At 39.3% G+C, this 20057-nt stretch overlaps 1 protein-coding gene across 1 annotated transcript in view; it reads right to left on the minus strand.

Annotated features, from left to right (window-relative positions):
* Window positions 1-19741, minus strand: part of DUXB (double homeobox B) — a 71544-nt gene extending 51803 nt beyond the window's left edge. The window contains 1 exon segment of the mRNA XM_077754167.1: window positions 19501-19741. Coding sequence (XP_077610293.1) covers window positions 19501-19741 — 241 coding nt within the window.
* Between the last annotated feature and the right edge of the window lie 316 nt (window positions 19742-20057).

The following is a 20057-nucleotide window of genomic DNA, read 5'->3' on the forward strand; positions in this document are numbered from 1 at the left end:
TTCCTTCCTTTCCTCCCTCCCTCCCTCCCTTCCTCCCTCTTTCTCTCTTTCCCTCTATTCTTTCTTTCTTCCTCTCTTCCTCCTTCCTTTTCTTTCTTTCTTTCTTTCTTTCTTTCATTCTTTCTTTCTTTCTTTCTTTCCTCCCTTCCTCCCTCTCTTCCTCTCTTTCTTTCTTTCTTTTTCTTTTTTCCTCTTTTTACTTTATATTCTGCAGCTAGGGCTGCAGAATAATAAGGACCTAAATAATAAGGACCTAAACTGCCCCTTATTGCAGTTGGTTGACATGTTTTTTAAGTCTCTGAATCCATAGCTCCACCCTTTTTATTTTTTATTTTTGTTTTAATTAATTTATTTGTTGGTGTTATACCTTCTTCTGGATCAACTTCATGCTCTGCCTTGGTTTTCAGTGGAGGTCAACTGGAGAAAATAAATATCTTCTCTCATGTTATTAAATTAATGGCATGACCATTTCAGGTTCTTTTTCAATAATTGGCCTAATCATGTACTAGACACTAAGATGCCTAGATCCCTGTGCTCTGAAATGATAAGGTGAGATGCTGTGATGGGATGAGTAATGAGACTGAAAATAGGAAAGAAAAAAATGAATGAATTTCACTACATGGCTTTGGAGAAAACAGATGACTTTTCTCTATTATCAAAATTATCAAATGCCAAATGTTGATAATATTAACATCAGAATACCACTAACAAACCTCTTGACAGATCTTGGCCTTGTCCCCAGAAAGCTTATATCTCAGAGATCACAAAAACAGTCTAATTTAACTATTAATAGACATTAAAAAATAATGTGCTAATTGCATAAAATAAATTTAAATACAGAACATAAGTGGCTATACTATAATTAGTGGACAGGAATGTTCACTTATGAGCTATTGTTACTCTAATTAAAAATCTCAACATATGGGTGGCTCAGTTCGTTGAGCATTCACCTCTTGGTTTTGAAGGTAATGACCTCACAGTTCATGAGTTCAAGCCCTGCTTTGGGCTCCATGCTAACAGAACAGAGCCTGCTTGGGATTCTCTCTCTCTCTCTCTCTCTCTCTCGCTCTCGCTCTCGCTCTCTTTCTGTCCATCTCTCCCTCTCAAAGAAATAAATAAACTTAAAAAAAAAACACCTTTGTTTGATTGGTTCAAAACCATAACCAGAGCTTGCAATCATTGTTACATGCATCAGTATGTTTATGTACATTTTAAGAACAAATCATAAATACTGTATGTTTTGAGAATTTTTAGTGATCTTTGTAGATTGTGTCTGGTAACAGACACTAGCATGCTGATTGGTTATGCTGTTTGTCTCGCAAATACTTAAAAAAAACTGCAAACACACAAATCAGTTTTAATTGTATGTAACAAGCTGTTGTAACACACTGTTAATATATATTTTCCTGAAGCTCTAAGGGCTGTCTTATACTCTTACCCAATGTGAACCAGCCCATATTTTTCTCTGTTTTATTTCAGTGACCATGAGTAGTGCAATGCTCTTGGCTTATGAGTGCCCTACTACTCTATATAGATGATGTGGTTTTTTTAGCTGATGTTAAGAGCTGTTTACTACACAGTGACCTTCTTTCTACAATTTATTTTGTGTTCTCATGAACATTTTTCACCTATAAAAGCTGGAAGAGCTGTGGAAATGCTAGAAGGAAATTTGCCTTAAAGAAACAAAGGATGTCATCATGCACATTCAATAGAATGTATTGACCAAAACAGAAATTAGGGACGACTGGCAATCCTTATGGAGGTCATAATAAACATCACTGCAACTGAGAAGGATTAGGTCACAATTTGGACAGGCACCTGGAGAAATTTGTGGCAAGAGGCCTACTGTGATTCGAGAGCAACTCCGGTCAGTCTTTGCTGATGGTCCACCCCAAGAATGCATCTCCATGGGAGGAAGTAAGTAATGTTGTGGGGCTGGGCCAGTAGCTGGGCCAGGGGACAGCTTGGCGCAGCCTGATGCCCATTCTGGCCTTTCCCATTTAATCTTTATAAAGAAAAGAAACATGCCCCTCCAGGAGGCCTGTAATGAGTGTGTTTACAGATGAGAATTGAGTGACAACAGCCTCCCCTCCCCAAGAAGAAGAGCTGAGAGAGATGATTTTACAGTATTTCCTCTCATCAAAGTAACACAGGCTTGTCTCTCGCTTCCTGACACAGAAAATTGCATTTTGTCACCCATTTGTCAGTTCTTAGAGATTTTAAGATAATTAAAGAACATTACAGCAGGTGACAGCTGTTGCTGAATGCCGCGTTGCTGGTTCTTCTGCTTGTTGGATGCCCATGAATCTCGGATGATGATAGCTTGGTGCTCCAGGTTTAATTAGCTGGTTGTTTTGAATCTGTCTGGGCTCTCAGGTGTGGGTGAGCAGGAGGCTTGCAGCTTGTTGAAGCTGAGCTGTGCTCATCACTGACTGGAGGACCTGGGTCTGACCAACTCCTAGAAGGGCCGGGTGGAGGTGCCTTGACCTTTACCAGACAAGGACACCAAAGGGATACAGATGCAGTTTCTAGATGAGGCGACTGACATCATCAAATACTATTTGGTTTCCCGCTGTCCTTGCACCAAAGCATTCTTTTGACTTTGAATTTTATTTTCTGATTAAATCTCTTTCAAAGCCATCTCTTCTATTATACAGCATGGCCATCATATCCCATTTGGTTTTATATCTAAGTTAGTTTATACCAAAAATTCTCTGACATGCAGGAGAGAGATCTAAATGGTCTCAACTCTGGCTTTAAGTAGTGTAGAATATTTTGTTTCTTCTCCTGGAGGATTTGAATGCTATCACACTGTATCAGAGAAACTCTGAATCCTGTTGGAAGCTCCATGCTTCCTTTCTCTTTCATTCTCCCCAGGTGGGAGTGAGGTTCTCTCTGTTTTAACAATTTGTTCTTAAAAAGCGTATATTAGAAAAAAAACCACATGAGTTTGCCTCTCCAAGTTATATTTGTTTTTAAAGTAATTTTAACACATAAAAGGGGTCTCAGGAATAATGAAAAAAACATTCTTGGGGTGCTCTGGTGGCTCAGTCAGTTGAGTGTCCAACTTTTGATTTTGGTTCAGGTCATGATCCCAGGGTCATGGGATTGAGCATAGACCCTATTTAAGACTCTCTGCCTCCCTCTGCTTCTTTCCCCAGCTCACCTGTGTTCTCTTTCTCAAATAAATAAATATCAGTCTTAAATTTTTAAAAAATTTATTATTATTGAGAGAGAAAGAGAAAAAGCATGTGAGTGGGGAAGGGGCAGAGAGAGAAGGGAGAGAGAGAGGATCCGAGGTGGGCTCTGTGCTGACAGCAGAGATCCTGATGCGGGGCTTGAACTCATTAGCTGTGAGATCATGACCTGGGCAGAAGCCGGATGCTTAACTGACTGAGCCACCCAGGCGCCCCACTTCCAGACCTTTTTGTATACAATATTATGCCCTTAAATTCTTTCTCCTTTTTGTACACAGGTCAAACTCCTGCTCATTTTTCAGGTTGTGACACAGAGGTCACCTCTTCTTTTAAGACTTTTTTGAATCTACCTAGCACAGCTTGGCCCCTTTTCCTTCAGTTCTGCTTCCTTTGCTCTTAGCACGCACGTGCATTGAGAACTGAAACCATATTTGCAGCTTACTGTCTACATTAACATGACTTTATTGTTCCATTGCCTTTGACATAACTTCAATATTTCATGAGACTCCTTCCCAGCAAGATACAAGTTGTAAATAACTTTTTCATTCCAAGGACTTCCAGATAGTTCTTTCTATCAGCTCATTAATAGAAAGCATCTGTGGACAGTTTACATCAGAGTCTGAACCCCTCACCCAACACTCTTGCATTGCTGTGCCCACTAATCCTAAGTCGTTACATCGTGATTCCTACTCAATGGTAATCAAGCCCCCACACTGAAAGACTTGCCTTAAACCAGACTTCAAAATCTCAATAAATATCCTTTGTTCTTTCCTCTCCAGGACATTACTAAGACTCTAGCTGACCTAGTATTCTCTGTTACCATGGTAAGTAATTAGCTATGCTTTGTTTTATCGGTAGATGCTTTGGTGATAGTTTGGGGAACCTGCACTTGAGACCATCCTTGCCCAAGTTACTATGTCTTGTACTTGATTGTGGTTATTTCTTTTCAGTATTCTGTACTCCCCTGCCTATCCTGGAGTCTTATGTTTAACACAGAGCATGGGAAAGAGCATGCCAACATCTTTTGGCAAAATGGACTTTGTGAAATGGAGACGAAGTTGATGTCTTGATGCACAAAACTCATCTTGATTGACTAGACTCAAGCTTTACTGGTGCTTTTCCAAGTCTTTCCCACTTGAGTTTTAATGACCTCCATGTTCTAGCTTTGGTTCATCCATCTAACTGTATTTCCTGCACATTCTTCACTCCAAAGAGCCGTTCTTCTCCTTGGTCCATGCTCTTATGCACCCATAGGTATTCATGTGTTCTGTTCCCTGTGCTAGGAATACTTTTCCCCTTAAATTATGCTAATGAACCTAGCCCAAAATTTAAGTCTAGATTAGTTCCAAATTCTCTATGTATGTTTTACCAACTTCTTCACTACATTCTATTCTTTATTTTCTTTTAATCTTTATTAATACTTGTGTAGTTGGCGCCTTACTATTTTTTGTGCTATTCATCCATGATTTATATTTATTCAAGTTATTTTTGAGACCTTGAATTTTAGGCATGAGATACTATCTTCATCCATTCACTTATTTATTTACATAATGTTTTAGAAATCTGTTATGGTAATGTATTGTGATAGGTCTTGGGGATGCAGCAATGATTAAAACAGTAACTTCATGCATTTGGGGGGAATTCCCAATTTCCTTAGCACAATGCCAACTAAAATATCAATGTATGGCTAATTCTTTTAGCTGATAGCCCTCCAGGCCTCTTCATATTAGTCAAAGCATATACAGACTCATAGAGAAGATGGATCAATATTTTGTACCAGTTTTATTGCATATTTTATCAACCTTGCTAAAAAGAAACTTACTATAGAGAAACATAACATCAATTCTGAGCTATTACTATAATTGCTGACAAATTTTGATTATTTAGAATAAGAAACAGTGACAAGATGAAATTAAATTAACCTAAATTATATAAAGTGTTATAGGATTTTGAATGTTGGCTGGTGAGGGGAACAGAGAGAACTAAGAAAGGGCAGGGGATATTTAATAGGACAAACTGAAGGCTGAGTTGCCTTCAACGAAGTGACTAAGTCTCCAAAACATTATCCATGATGGCAGTGCTGAAGAGAACAGTATTCTAGCTAGTTATGGTGTTCCATAGGGCAGATTTATTGGGATCTCTAGGTGGTGGCTTGTAATAAGTGGGTGGTACTAGCAGATTTCCCACGGGTATCTCTTCCTTGAGTCAGTGATGTTACAGGCTCCAATTCTTGTCCCTGGGAGAAGGGAGCAGGCAAAAGGGAGCTATCTGGTGTGTTGTTGAAATCTAGCCACATGAGGGCAAGAGTGAGGATGACTCTAGACTTTTCAAGGAAGACAGATTGTCAATTGGGAAAAGAAGGCAGAATTGTATTCTCTTTCTCTTTTTAAAAATTTATTTATTTTGAGGGGAGGAGGGGAGGGAGAGAGAGAGGGGGGGAGAGAGAGAGAGAGAGAGAGAGAGAGAGAATCCCAAGTAGGATCCACTTTCAGCACAGAGCCTAAGACGGGGCTCAATCTGACAAACTGTTAGGTCATGATCTGAGCTGAAATTGAGAGTCAGACACTTAACCCACTGAGCTACCCAGGCACCCCAGAGCTGTATTCTTTAGAAGAAATTGATTTGGAGGGAATTGAGGAAGTTCTCAGTAAGCATGCCATATCCAAGGCTTTTTGTATTAGAGAAGCAAGACTATTGGTAATCTCACAGGCATGGTGCTGGTGTGTTTATTCCCACATATACAGCCAGGCTTGGCAGAATTGGCTTATCTCTGAGTAGGGCAGAGGTAGAGCCACATGTCAAAAGTTTTTCATACCAGGGCAGTATGGAAGGAAGGGGGCGGACCTGGGGTCAGTTGGCAAAGACATTTGGAACAACTGTGTAGTCCCTTTCTATTTTTTTCTCCTTCAACACTACTAGAATAGCTTACATTATTTTGTCTTTCTCTCATTTGGGAGGTAGAGAAATTAATTAGCTGTGAAATGACTCAAGGCAGAAGCAAAGGTCAAATATGAAGGAAAAGCAAGATGAATAAATACAAATGAATTGGATAGCCAATTCCTGAATATTCAAGGCAAGAAAATCACAGGAATTTTATTTCTGAATATGAAGTGCCATACTGATGAAAGATCAGGTGGTTTCACGAGAATTTGGATTAGTTCTTCTTGTGAGTCCCCCGCCTCCCCTGCAACTTACAAATAGAGTATTTAATTTAAGGAAAAGTAATACATAGTGAAGATCAATATACAATCATTGAAGCAGAAATTATTGGAGGAAAACAGTGCAAATTGAAGTATTCAGAAGAAAATGAGTATTACAATTTGCCTATCATTTTATATGAACCTATTAAAACATAATTTGCAACTTTCATCTACTAGAATATTATTCCCTCACAAACAGGTATTGGCATCAATTCAGACACATTAACTATGTTCCAAGTAGTGTTAATTTATTTTTTCTCATATCCTCAATTACCATAGTATATTCATTTTGATTTAAAAACCCAGAGCACAGCTTAATTTCAACAAATAATTTAATTTAAAAGAATTATTTATTGAATTTTACTAAATTGTATTTTTTCCATTGAGTACAGCTATATAAAGTTGAATTGTTAAACTTTGCTTCTTAGTGTACCTGGGTTTTCCTGCCTTAGGACTTTTTCACTATTTTATCTGAAAGAAGCAATCCTTCATTCATTTCCTTATTAAACATGTTTTATCTGTAACCGAGCAGAACACAGGTATCCAAGAAGCAGATTTATTTAGAGGACAGACACTAATCCAGTTACTGAGAAATTAAACTGATGAATCAGTTCCTAATCCTGATAAACTCTGTGCTTTAACATATGTTGGCCCTGTCTATAGTTTTCTTGTTGAGGTCATTTATATTGTCAATACCTGCACTATTTGTTTTCTCTTAGCAGAGATAGACTCTGATGAAGTGAAATAAAAGGCATTCCTGAAGCTACTGTGCTCCAGGTACAAAGAGAAGATTGGCCATTGCAAACCCTTCTTTCTATTTCTGGCAGAGGCTGTGAGATCTCAAAAATAGTAACAGTTCAGGTTGGTTAAGCCACTGACTCTTGATTTTGGCTTAGGACGTGATCTCATGGTTCTTGGGATTGAGCCCTGCATTAGGCTCTGCAGTAATTATGCAGAGCCTGTTTGAAATTCCCCCCCACCTCTGTCCCTCCCCTGCTCACGTGTGCTCTCTTTCTCTCAAAACAAACAAACAAACAAATAAATAAACATACATTAAAAATAGCAAGACCTCTTTGTGACTTGATTTCTCCAGTCTTAAAAGAGGTACAACATATTACAAAATTTACTTTGCATTAGTAGAAATTTGAAGATGGTATGCAAGAGTTAATTGATAATTTCTGTAGAAACTGTTCCTAGTTTTGATGAAGATATTCTTTGTTTAAAATTTTAATTCCAGTTTAGTTAACATAAAGTGTTATCTTAGTTATATGAGTTTCAGGTGTATGATATAGTGATTCAATACTACCATGTTGCCCGGTGCTCATCACAAGTGCGCTCCTTAACCCCATCACCCATATCGCCCATTCCCTGCCCACCTCCAATCCAGCAACCTTCAGTTTGTTCTCTATGGTTAAGAGTCTGTTTCTTGGTTTGTCTCTCTCTCTTTTTTGCTCATTTGTTTTGTTTCCTAAATTCCACATGAGTGAAATCGTACGGTATTTGTCTGTCTCTGACTGACTTATTTAGCTTAGCATTATACCCCCTAGCTCCATCCATGTTGTTGCTAATGGCAAGATTTCATTCATTTTTTTCTTTTTACGTCCGGATAATATTCTGTTGTATATACATACCACATCTTCTTTATCCATTCATCAGTTGATGGACACTTGAGATGCTTCCATATCTTGGCTATTATAAATAATGCTGCTATAAACAAACATAAGGTTGCATGTATCCTTTTTAATTAGTGTTCTTGTATTTTTTGGGGTACTCAGTAGTACATTTGCTGGATCATTAGGTAGTTCTATTTTTAGCTTTATGAGGAACCTCCATACTGTTTTCCACAGTGGCTGCACCAGTTTACATTCCCCTTAACAGTGCAAGAGGGTCCCTTTTTCTCCACATCCTCACTAACACCTGTTGTGTATTGTGTTGTTGAGTTCAGTCATTCTGACAGGTGTTAGATGATGGCTGATTGTTATTTTGACTTGCATTTCCCTGATGATGAATGATATTGAGCATCTTTTCATGTGTCTATTAGCCATCTGTATATCTTCTTTGGAGAAATGTCTGTTCATGTCTTCTGCCCATTTTTTAATTGGTTATTTGTTTTATGGGTGTTGAGTTTTATACGTTCTTTATATATTTTGGATACTAACCCTTTATCAGATATGTCATTTGCTAATACTTTCTTCCATTTCATAAGTTGCCTTTTAGTTTTGTTATTTTCTTTGCTGTGGTGAAGCCTTTTATTTTGATGTAGTCCCAATATCTTACTTTTGCTTTTGTTTCCCTTGCCTCAGGAGACATATTTAGAAAATGTTGCTACAGGTGATGTCAAAGTTACTACTTGTATTCTCTTCTAGGATTTTTATGGTTTCAGGTCTCACATTTTGGTCTTTCATCCATTTTGACTTTGTTTTTGTATATGGTGTAAGAAAGTGGTCCAGTTTCATTCTTTTGCATATTGCTGTCCAGTTTTCCTAACACCCCTTGTTGAAGAGACTATATCTTTTTCCTTTGGATATTCTGTCCTGATTTGTTGAAGATTAATTGACTACATAGTTGTGGGTTTATTTATGGGCTTTCTGTTGTGTTCCATTGATCTATGTGTCCATTTTTGTGCCAGTGCCATACTGTTTTGATTACTACAGCTTTGCAATAAAACTTGAGGTCTGGGATTGTGATGCCTCCTGCTTTGCTTTTCTTTTTCAAGATTGCTTTAGCTATCAGGGATCTTATGCTGTTCCATACATATTTCAGGATTATTTGTTCTAACTTGGTGAAAAATGCTGTTGGTATTGTGATAGGGATTGCATTAAATGTGTAGATTGCTTTGGGTAGTGTAGACATTTTAACAATATTTATTCTTCCAACCCATGAGCATGGAATATCTTTCCATTTATTTGTGTCTTCTTCGATTTCTTTTATCAGTTTTTTTAAAATAGTTTTCAGAATATAGGTGTTTTCCTCCTTTGGTTAGGTTTATTCCTAGGTCTCTTATTTTGGGGGCAATTGCAAATGAGATTGTTTTCTTAATTTCCCTTCTGTTGCTTCAGTATTGGTGTATAGAAATTTAACAGATTTTTGCACGTTGATTTGTATCCTGTGATTTTACTAAATTTGTTTATCAGTTCTAGCAGCTTTTTTGGTGGAGTCTTTAGGGTTTTCTATATATAGTATCATGTCATCTGCAAATAGTAGAAGTTTTACTTCTTCCTTACAGACTTAGATGCCTTTCATTTCTTTATGTTGTTTGATTGCCGTGGTTCAGACTTGCAATACTATGTTGAATAAAAGTGGTGAGTGGGCATTCTTGTCTTATTCTTGACTTTAGGGGGAAAGCTTTCAAATTTTCCCCATTGAGTATGATGTTCATCGTGGTTTTTTCATATATGGCCTTTATTATTGTGAGGTATGTTCCCTTTAAACCTACTTTGTTGCGGGCTTTTATCAGGAATGGATGTTGTATTTTGTCAAATGTTTTTCTGCATCTATTGAGATGATCATATGATTTTTATCCTTTCTCTTATTGATGTGATGTATCATGTTGATTGATTTGAGAATATTCAACCACACCTGCAGCCTGAGAATAAATCTCACTTGTTTGTGGTGAGGGTTTTGAAAAGTATATTGTTGGATTCTGTTTGCTAGTGTTTTGTTGAGGATTTTTGCATCTATATTCATCAGAGATAGAGGCCTGTAATTCTCTTTTTTTGTGGTATCTTTATCTGATCTTGGTAACAGGGTGATATTTGTTTCATAGAATGAATTTCAGTATTTTCCTTCTTCTATTTTTTGGAAAAGTTTGAGTAGAATAGGTATTAGCTTTTCTTTAAATGTTTGGTAGAATTCACCTGTGAAGCCATCTGGTCCTGGAGTTTTGTCTGTTGAGAATTTTTTGATTACTGAATCAGTCTCCTTGCTGGTCATTGGTCTGTTCAAATTTCTATTTCTTCCTGCTTCAGTTTTGGTAGGTTATATGTTTCTAGGAATTTACCATTTATTTTGGGTTGTCTAATTTGTTGGCCTATAGGTTTTCATAATATTCTCTTACAATTCTTTGTATTTCTGTGGTGTTGGTTATTATTTCTCCTCTCTAATTTGTGATTTTGTTTATTTGAATCCTCTTTCTAATCTTTCTTTCTTTCTTTCTTTCTTTCTTTCTTTCTTTCTTTCTTTCTTTCTTTCTTTCTTTCTTTCCATGAGTCTGGCTAGAGGTTTATCAATTTTTCTGATCTTTTTAAACAACCAGCTCCTGGTTTTGTTGATCTGTTTTTTAGTTTCTATATCATCAATTCTGCTCTAATTTTTATTATTTTCTTCTTTCTGCTGGTTTTGAGTTTTGTTTGTTGTTCTTTTTCTAGCTCTTTTTTGTGTTAAGTTAGGTTGTTTATTTGAGATCTTCTTGCTTCTTGAGATATGCCTGTGTTGCTATAAACGTCCCTCTTAGAACTGCTTTTGCTGCATCCCAAAGGTTTTGGACGGTTGCATTTTCATTTTCATTTGTTTCCATATAATTGTTATTTATTCTTTTATTTCCTGGTTGACCCATTCATTGTTTAGTCATATATTGTGTAACCTGCATGTATTTGTGGTCTTTCCAGAGTTTTTCCTGTGGTTGACTGCCAGTTTTATAGCATTGTGAGAAGAAAAGATGCATGGTATGACTTAGATCTTCTTGAATTTGTTGAGGTTTGTTTTGTGGGCTGAGATGTCATCTATTCTGGAGAATGTTCCATGTGCCCTTGTGAAAGTGTATTCGCTGTTTTATGATGAAATGTTCTGAACATGGCTGCTAAAATGTCTGGTCCAGTGTGTCATTCAAAGCCACTGTAGCCTTGTGGATTTTGTGTTTGGATGATCTGTCCTTTGATTTAAGCGGGTGTTAAAGACCCCTATTATTATTATATTATCATTGGTTGGTTCCTTTATATTTTTTATTAACTGTTTTATGTATTTGGATGCTTTCATGTTGGGTGTATACATATTTATAATTGTTATACCTTCTTGGGTTGTCCCCATTATGATTATATATTATCCTTTTTGTCTCTAGTTACAGTCTTTGCTTACTTTATTTATTTGTTTTCTTGTTACAATCTTTGTTTTAAAGTCTATTTTGTCCAATATAAGTATTGCTCCTCTAGCTTTCTTTTGACATCCATTAGCATGACAAATGTTTCTCCATCCCTTCACTTTCAATCTGCAGGTGTCTTTAGGTCTAAAATGAGTCTCTTGTGGGCAGCATATAGATGGGTCTTGTGTTGTTTTTTTTTTAATTAAAAATTTTTTTAATGTTTTATTTATTTCTGAGAGAGAGAGAGAGAGAGACAGCGTGAGCAGGGGAGGGTCAGAGAGAGAGGGAGACACAGAATCTGAAACAGGCACCAGGCTCTGAGCTGGCTGTCAGCACAGAACCAGATGCGAGGCTTGAACCCACAAACCACGAGATCATGACCTGAGCCGAGGTCGGACGCTTAACCGACTGAGCCACCCAGGCGCCTCAGGTGCCCCATGTTTTTAAAAAATTTTTTTAATGCTTATTTATTTTTGAGAAAGAGACACACACAGAGTGTGAGCAGGGGAGGGTCAGAGAGAGAGGGAGACACAGAATCAGAGGCAGGCTCCAGGCTCTGAGCTGTCAGCACAAAGCCTGACATGGGGCACAAACCCATGAGCGTGTGATCATGACTTGAGCTGAAGTTGGCTGTTTAGCCGACTGAGCCACCCAAGTGACCCTTTTTTTTTTTTAATCCATTCTGCTCCCTATGTCTTTTCACTGGAGCATTTAGTCCATTTACATTCACAGCAATTATTGATAGATATGTATTTATTGCCATTTTGTTACTTGTTTTGTGGTTGTTTCTGTAGTTTTCCTCTGATCCGTTCTTCTCTTTCATGGTTTTATGTTTTTTTTTTTTATATACTTGGGTTCCTTACTTTTTATTTTTTGCGTGTCTATTATTGTTTTTCTTTTTTTAAAATATGTTTTATTTATTTCTTTTTCTTTCTTTTTTTTTTTTACAAATAGTTTATTGTCAAATTGGTTTCCACATAACACCNTATTATTGTTTTTCTATTTGTGGCTACCATTTGATTTATGTATAATATCTTTTGTATATAGCAGTTTATATTAAACTTATGGTTGCTTAATTTTGAGGTCATTCTTTACTCCTCTCCCCTCCATGTTTCAGATATTTGGTGTCCTCTTTTGTATCCTTCAATTTTGTACTTCTCTTGACCAATTTTTACAGACATACTTATTATTTTTTTTCTTTTACTTTTGTGCTTCACATTTTTCTTACTCTACTTATGGTTTTTATTTTCCACTCCCAGAGTCCCTCTTTATATTTCTTGTGAGGCTGATTTAGTGGTCATGAATGCTTTTAACTTTTGTTTGTCTGGGAAATGCTTTATCTCTCCTACTCTGAACGTTACCTTTGCTGGATAGAATATTCTTCACTGAAGATTTTTCTCTTTCAGCACTTTGAATACATGATGACTCTTCCTTCTGGCTTGCAAAATTTCTGCCAAAAAAATCAGCTGATAGCCTTATATGGTTTACCCTTGCATATAACTGTCTTCTTTCCTCTCGTAAACTTTAAAATTCTTCATCACTATTTGCTGTTTTAATTACTATGTATCTTGGTGTGGACTTCCTTGGGCTGAATTTGCTGGGAGATCTCTGTGCCTCCTGAATCTCAATTATTTGTTTCTGTCTCCAGGTTTGGGACGTTTTTAGCTATTATTTCTTCAAATACGTTTTTCGCGCTCCCCAACTCTTTTCTTATAATGTGGATGTTATTACACTTGATGGAGTCACTGAGTTCTCTAAGTCTATTCTCATTCTGCAGTATTTGTCTCTCATCTGTTCAGCTTGATCCAGGTGACTCTCCTCCAGGTGACTGATACATTCCTTTGCTTCCCGTAGCCTACTATTTATTTCATCTCGTATATTTGTAATTTCATTTACTGAGTTCTTCATCTGTGATATATTATTTTTTATCTCTTTGTTAAGGGTCTCACTGATGTCCTCCACCCTTTTCTGAAGTTCAGTGAGTATCTTTATGATCATTACTTTACATTCTGTACCAAGCATATTACTTATTTTTCTTTCGTTTAGATCTCCTGGTGTGATTTTGTCCTGTTCTTTCCTTTGGGGCCTATTTCCCTGTTTCTTCATTTTGTGTACCTGTCTGTGTCTGTTTCTGTGTGTTAGGAAAGTCAGCTGTGTCTTCTGTTCTTGAAAGTAGTGGCCTCCTATAGAAGAGGTCCTGTAGTGCCCCGCAGGGCAGTGTCCCCTGTTCACCAGAACCTGACACCACAGGGGAGTCTCCTAAGTGTGTTGCTTGTGTCCTGCTATTTAGTCAGAGTCACCTTTCCTTTCAGTCCAGACATCTGTAGCGATTCTTTGTTGTGGGCTGTGCTTGCTTTCTGTGGTGTTGGTGAGATGCATGCTCTGAGGGGGCATCATGGCGGAAGTGCTTAGGGGCGGGGCAGCGGTGTTGGCAAAATTTGCACCGAGCCACTAGGCCTAGATAGGATACCCCCGCAGCCCAGTAGCTGCCGAGGACTCGGCGCACGATGGCAGTGGTGGCAGCCGGGGCCATGCGGCATCTGTGCTCACGGCAGTTGGGCAGGGAACGGCACATGGTGTTCAGAAAATTTTGCACTGAGCCCAGGGCTGAGGCCAGCAGGCTGTGAGCGGGTGAGCTCTCAGGACAACTCATGGGCAGCATGCAGTGCTAGCAGGTGAGGTGGCAAGTGTCTTTGCAGCGCTCTTTCCACAGCTTTATGCTGGGGGTTGGGGGGAGGAAAATAGCGCCCACCAGCTCCTTTGTTTCCAGAGAAGGCCCCCAACACAGTCGAAATAGTGTAAGCTGATCTCTCTCTCCTTGCACAAGCTGTGGCTTCTAAGTTGCCCACCTTCTGGCCATTGTCTCCTTAAAGGCAGACTCTGCTATCATTAGCTATCATTCACCCTCCCGGCTTGCCCGGTGCTGAGTCAGCTGACTTTCAAAGCTCCAGGCTCCGAGTCTCCCCGGTTATACAAACTCACAGAAGTCAGCCCCTCTGGTTTTCGAGGCCAGATATTATGGGCATTTGTTTTCGCTCTCTGGGCTCCTGGTGCTTTCCCCTCTCTGCCACCCAGCTCCTTCCCTCTTGCGGGCAGCTCCTGACCACGCTTTCTATTTTTCCTAACCTCTCTGTGGCTTCTTCCCTACCTTTAGTAGTGGCATTTGTTCTGCCGGTCTTCGGATGACTCGCATTTACTCAGATGGGAGTGACATCTAATTGCAGACGTGGGGTGAGGGAAGTTTGGTGTCCTCCTATTCTGCCATCTTGAACACCCTCTTTGATGAAGATATTCTATTTCAGACTTTTATCCTGTTCTCAGGTAATAGAACTGCGATCTTAGAGTGGGCTGGAATACTAAGCTTATTTTTAGAAGGTAAAAAGCCAGATATCCTATATTTACTATAACGGTAAAAAAAACTTTGTTCAAGTGAATAATTTTCTGTGGAAATCATGGAAAAGAACTTTTTGAAATGACTACTAAAATAATTATTACCTGTTTTGAGCTTGTATAACCATAATGCTACTCGAGTGTAAAGTGAAAAAACTGATGACAAAAGCAATAATCATTTATGCTTCCAGTAGTCAAGTTAACGAAAATTTTACTGATGGATCGAACTGGTTTAGAAAGTAGCTGGTTTAACGGTGCCTGGGTAGCTCAGTTGGGTAAGTGTCGGACTCCTGATATTGGTTCAGGTCATGATTTGAGGGTCTTTGGATGAAACCCTGCATCAGGCTCCTCTCTGACCATGGAGCCTGCTTAAGGTTCTCTCTCTCTCTCTCTCTCTCTCTCCTTCTGTCTCTCTCCCCTGATTGTGCATGCGCTGTCTCTCTCTTTATAAACATTTTTTTAAAAAATTTAAACAAAATTTAAAAAAGGAAACTAGCTGGTTTAATATCAATCTCATTATTATTGCCATTATTATAACAACAGATCATGCATTAAATACTAAATATGGCACATGCTGGGTGGAGGCAAATACTCCAAATGAGGCAAAATGACTTTTCTAATACCCTTGGGTCATAATCTTAGGCAAATATAGTCTAGTTCAAAGAAGGAAGTGCATCCTAGCTTTTAGCTATCAGAGGACAATGTGAGCTCTCCTTTGAGTTGGGTAACTCTGGTGTTTTGGAGTGTAAAAAGACCATGGATGACTGCTAGGTTTGTTTTAGAATGGATTCATCCATTTGGAATGGATATGGGTTAGGTGACCCGAAAAAAAAAATCTCTTCCAATGTTGATATTCTGTGATTCTAGCCTTATTGGGAAAGTGGTTCACAGATTTGATCCCTGTACCTTAGGCCTTTATACTCAACAGCAGACACAAGAGATATGTACATCTGAGATTGTTCACCCAGAGAACCTAATATGTTTTCATCAACGCCTGGGTGGTTATGCTGCTGATTTGTACAACACCAGCAAATAAAAATCAAGACACGTTCTATCTTGGCCTATTGCCACAATCTATGTGTACTGTGAACATGGCTGCTTTGTTACTGTAAGTATAACTTAGGGAGGGAAAGGCTGAGAAGCTCTGCCTGGGGTATTGAGAGGCAAGAAGTTAGAGCCAGGGCATTGATGGTGGCACAAGAATAGTCATAAAACCCCTGATGGCTCTTTCCTAGTCCTGATTAAACTGAATGTTGATGGGTTGATTAAGGTCCCTTCTAAACTTTTAGGACATCTGCTGCCACCAAATGTTAGTGTCTCATAAGCATTATGTAGTAATAAAAGATGGGAAGCTTAAACTATTCTTGTTTTATATCTGTGAAGAGCAAGTAAATTTTATCTTTAAGTTTTGTGTCTCCTACCTCTAATACATCATTAAATGCTATCTTGAAAAGAGCTTTACTTATTGATGTATCTATCTATCTGTCTATCTATCTATCATCTATTTATCTGTTTTTTGAGAGAGAGAGAGCAAGAGTGGGGGAGGAACAGAGAGAGAGAGGGGGACAGAGGATCTGAAGTGGGCTCTGTGCTGATAGCAGCGAGCCTGATGTGGGGCTTGAACTCATGAACTGTGAGACTGTGACCTGAGCTGAAGTCGGATGCTCCATCAACTGAGCCACCCAGGTGCCCCTTCAAAACCCTTACTAGAACACAATAAAGAGTCATTTGTCAATAGGTCAAGGTCAATACATTTAAAAGGTTCTACTCCTTTTTACCTCCTACAGCCACTGACAGCATTGTAGACCAATATGGTGGAGGGAGAAAGGATTTTTAAAGGAAGATAGATGTTGATCAAACTCTATGCCTGTCACTTACTAAATGTGAGACTTGCTGGAATTAGTCTTCTCATGTGTCAGTGTCCTCACCTGTAAAATAAAACATAGTTTATAGCATTGTTATACCTGACATACAGGCACTAGGAAGTAAGTGGTGTAGAATGTGGGATTTGTTGGAGAGATTTCACCTCAGACAACTGAGAGATCTCATTAAAGAGGTTGGGTACAGTTTTGTTTCTGTGTTGGACACTGCAGCTTGGAGCCCACAGGAATGACAGTTAGGAAGAGGGATGGACTGGGAGCAGAGGAGAGTAAGCATAAAATGGTATGGCAAGGCTGGGCTGGAGCCCTCAGACAGGAAATGGATCCCATGAGGGTTTCTCATGGCTTCCAAGTCTCCAACTTCAATGAGGTAGGTGACCTGGGGGACCAGTACACCCATCCTTCCAGAGCAAAAGAGGCACCCAGCCCCCAAGTGTGAGAAGAGGAGGGATGGCATCCAGAGGCATCTGGAGGGATCGTGGCCTCGCTCCAGGATAAGTCAGCAGATTAATGGCTCTGCATGGGCTGCAGCAGACATTGCAATGGTGCGTGTGCCCTGCACCAGGCTTCTGGGTGTGAAAGCAATGTGGTGGTTGACTCCCTTCCACTTTCCAATTCTCATGTAAAATGTCTCTTGTGGTCAGTGTGAATCTGGAGCCATACAGGAAAAGGGATTCTAGCATTCACACTGTCCATGAGCTAAACTGACATAGAACAAAGCCTCCACAGTATCTATTGTTATTAAAAATTCTTTCCAGGGGCCTCTGGGTGGCTCAGTTGGTTAAGCATCTGACTCTTGATTTTGTCTCTGGTCATGATCTCATGAGCCTGAGATTGAGCCCTGTGTAGGGCTCAGTGCTCAGTGTGGAGCCTGCTTAGGATTCTCTCTTTCCCTCTCTCCCTCTCTCTCCCCCACTTCCCCACTTGCATGTGTGCGTGTGTACATATGTTCTCTCAAATGAACTTAAAAAAAATTATTTCCAGAAGTTCTCTTAATTGTCCAGCCCGTTCTAATGCTTTGTATGCAGTTACCATTCCAGTTCCTCTTGGGACTCTGAGCTCAACAGTGAAATTCTCTTCTTTTCAATATATCTCGGTATCATTGTTCTCAGCCAAGGTGATTTTCCTCCCAGGGGACATTGGGGCTGTCACAATGGGCGGGAGTGCTACGGGCATCTAGTGGGTAGGGGTCAGGGATACTAAATGTCCTAAAATGCGTGGAACAGCTCTCCCACAACAAAGAATTATTCAGCTCAAAATGTCAATAGTTCTGAGACTGAGAAACCCTGGTGAACAGATACCTTCTCACCTGTCCCTGTGGTTTCAGAGGAAAAAGTATTTCTTTCCTAGAGTCCATTCCTTCACCTTTGCTTTTTCTTCACATCGCCTCTAACCTTTCAAGAACCCCATTCGGCCTCTTCTCTATCCATTTTACTGCACAGATTTAACAGATTAAAACAATCACATTTGCTTTCCCCTTAGATCTTGCAAATTACCACGCACTTACTACCTCTTTCTTTAATTAGCAAGCTCTCTAATTGAATGAGTCATGTTGGTTACTCATTTCCTCCATACCTCTAGCCGTCTGGCGCCTCTCAGCACAAGTTTTCTGTTTTAATTTAGTAATGAGCTTAATCTGGCCAAATTTGTGGACTTTTTTAAAAACAAAATTAATTGACTTTCCAGTCAATTTCTTTTCACTTCTTGTATATACTGTCTTTAAATTCTCTCTTATCCCCCCCGCCCCCACAGTCATCATGTCAAACTTCTAAACCCGTGGTTGTATATCAAAACTTCTCTAGACAATATCTCCAAGGACTTGCAGATTGCTGAATCCCATGGACACTTCTTAGCCCTTTTCTAACTCATCTGCTCAGCAGGATTAGACACTTGATCACTCCATGGAAACAGTTTCTCGGGGCCCCTGGGTGGCTTAGTCGGTTGGGCGTCCGACTTTCGCTTAGGTCGTGATCTCACGGTTCGTGGGTTCGAGCCCCGCGTCGGGCTCTGTGCTGACTGCCAGCTCGGAGCCTGGAGCCTGTTTCAGAGTCTGTGTCTCCCTCTCTCTCTGACCCTCCCCTGCTCACGCTGTCTCTCTCTCTCTCTCTCTCTCCTAGAAATAAATAAATAAATATTAAAAAAAAAGAAAGAAACAGTTTCTTTACTTGGCTTAGCCAAACTTCACAATCTCCTGGTTTTTCTCCTACTAACTCCTTCTCAGTCTCCTCTGCTTGTCTCCTTCTCTTCTTCTAGGCCTTTTAATTTTGAGGCCTTTGTGACCTTTTCTATTGTGTACCTTTTTTGAACCTTTTCTATTTTGCATTTACTGTCCTGTCCGGTTGATTTCCTCCAATCGTATCCATTAGATAGTATCTCTATACTGATAACCCCAAATTTATAGCTGTTGTCAGATCTAGTTGCTGGTCTCTGGACTCCCATATTCAATTCAATTATCTTTCCAAATCTCTGCTCATTTAAAAAAAAAAATGGAAATAGCAATCTGTTACACTAAACACTGAGCTCCTGGTACTTTCCTATAAACTTATCTCAGGAAATGTCGACTACATCCGTCCAGTTTTCCAAACCCAAAGTTTAGAAGGAATCCCCAACCCTTCTCTCTCACAAAGTATGTACAACCAACCAGAAAATGTTGTCAGTTCTGTCTCCAACATATATCTAGAATCCAACCACTTTTCAGGACCTGTAGTGTTGGACCACTTCATATAATTCCCAGACCAATGTGCTGTTCTTCTCACCTATGTTTCTCCCGTCCCCCAACTGTTGCACCTCTTTGCTCATGCTTAATCTCTTGAGCATTGGCAAAAAGGTCTCTAGCCACACCTTGACCTTCCCTCTCAAGCACACTTTCATAACAGTGAATCTCCTGATTTTAGCAACTTTTGCAATCTGGACAGTCTGGGAATTTCCGAAATCATCAGATCCTGGTTCCTTTTTGCTTAATGATTCTTTCCTCAGTTTCTCTCTTTCCTCTAGCATTTTAGCATGAGCAGCAAGAAGAAACCAAGCTGCATTTTCTTGCTTGACTCGCAAGTTCTATTTCCCATGCAATGTGAGGTTACAGTTCACTGAAGCAAGCTCTCTGCCGCTCTATTACAAGGATTGCCTTTCCGTTTTCCAAGAGCACGTTTCTCATTTTCTTCTGAGCCCCTGAGCAGCACTTTTAGTGGTCATATTTCTTCCAGTGCTTTGTTTATGGCAATGTATGTATTGTCTAAGATGATCCAGGCTCCCCCTATTGACCTTCTCATTCCTTTCTGAGTGGTCACCAGCATTGTCTTTAATGTTTGTATTT

This window comes from Crocuta crocuta, unplaced genomic scaffold, assembly GCF_008692635.1.
Source record: "Crocuta crocuta isolate KB4526 unplaced genomic scaffold, BGI_CrCroc_1.0 scaffold61, whole genome shotgun sequence".
NCBI classification, from domain to species: Eukaryota; Metazoa; Chordata; class Mammalia; order Carnivora; family Hyaenidae; genus Crocuta; species Crocuta crocuta.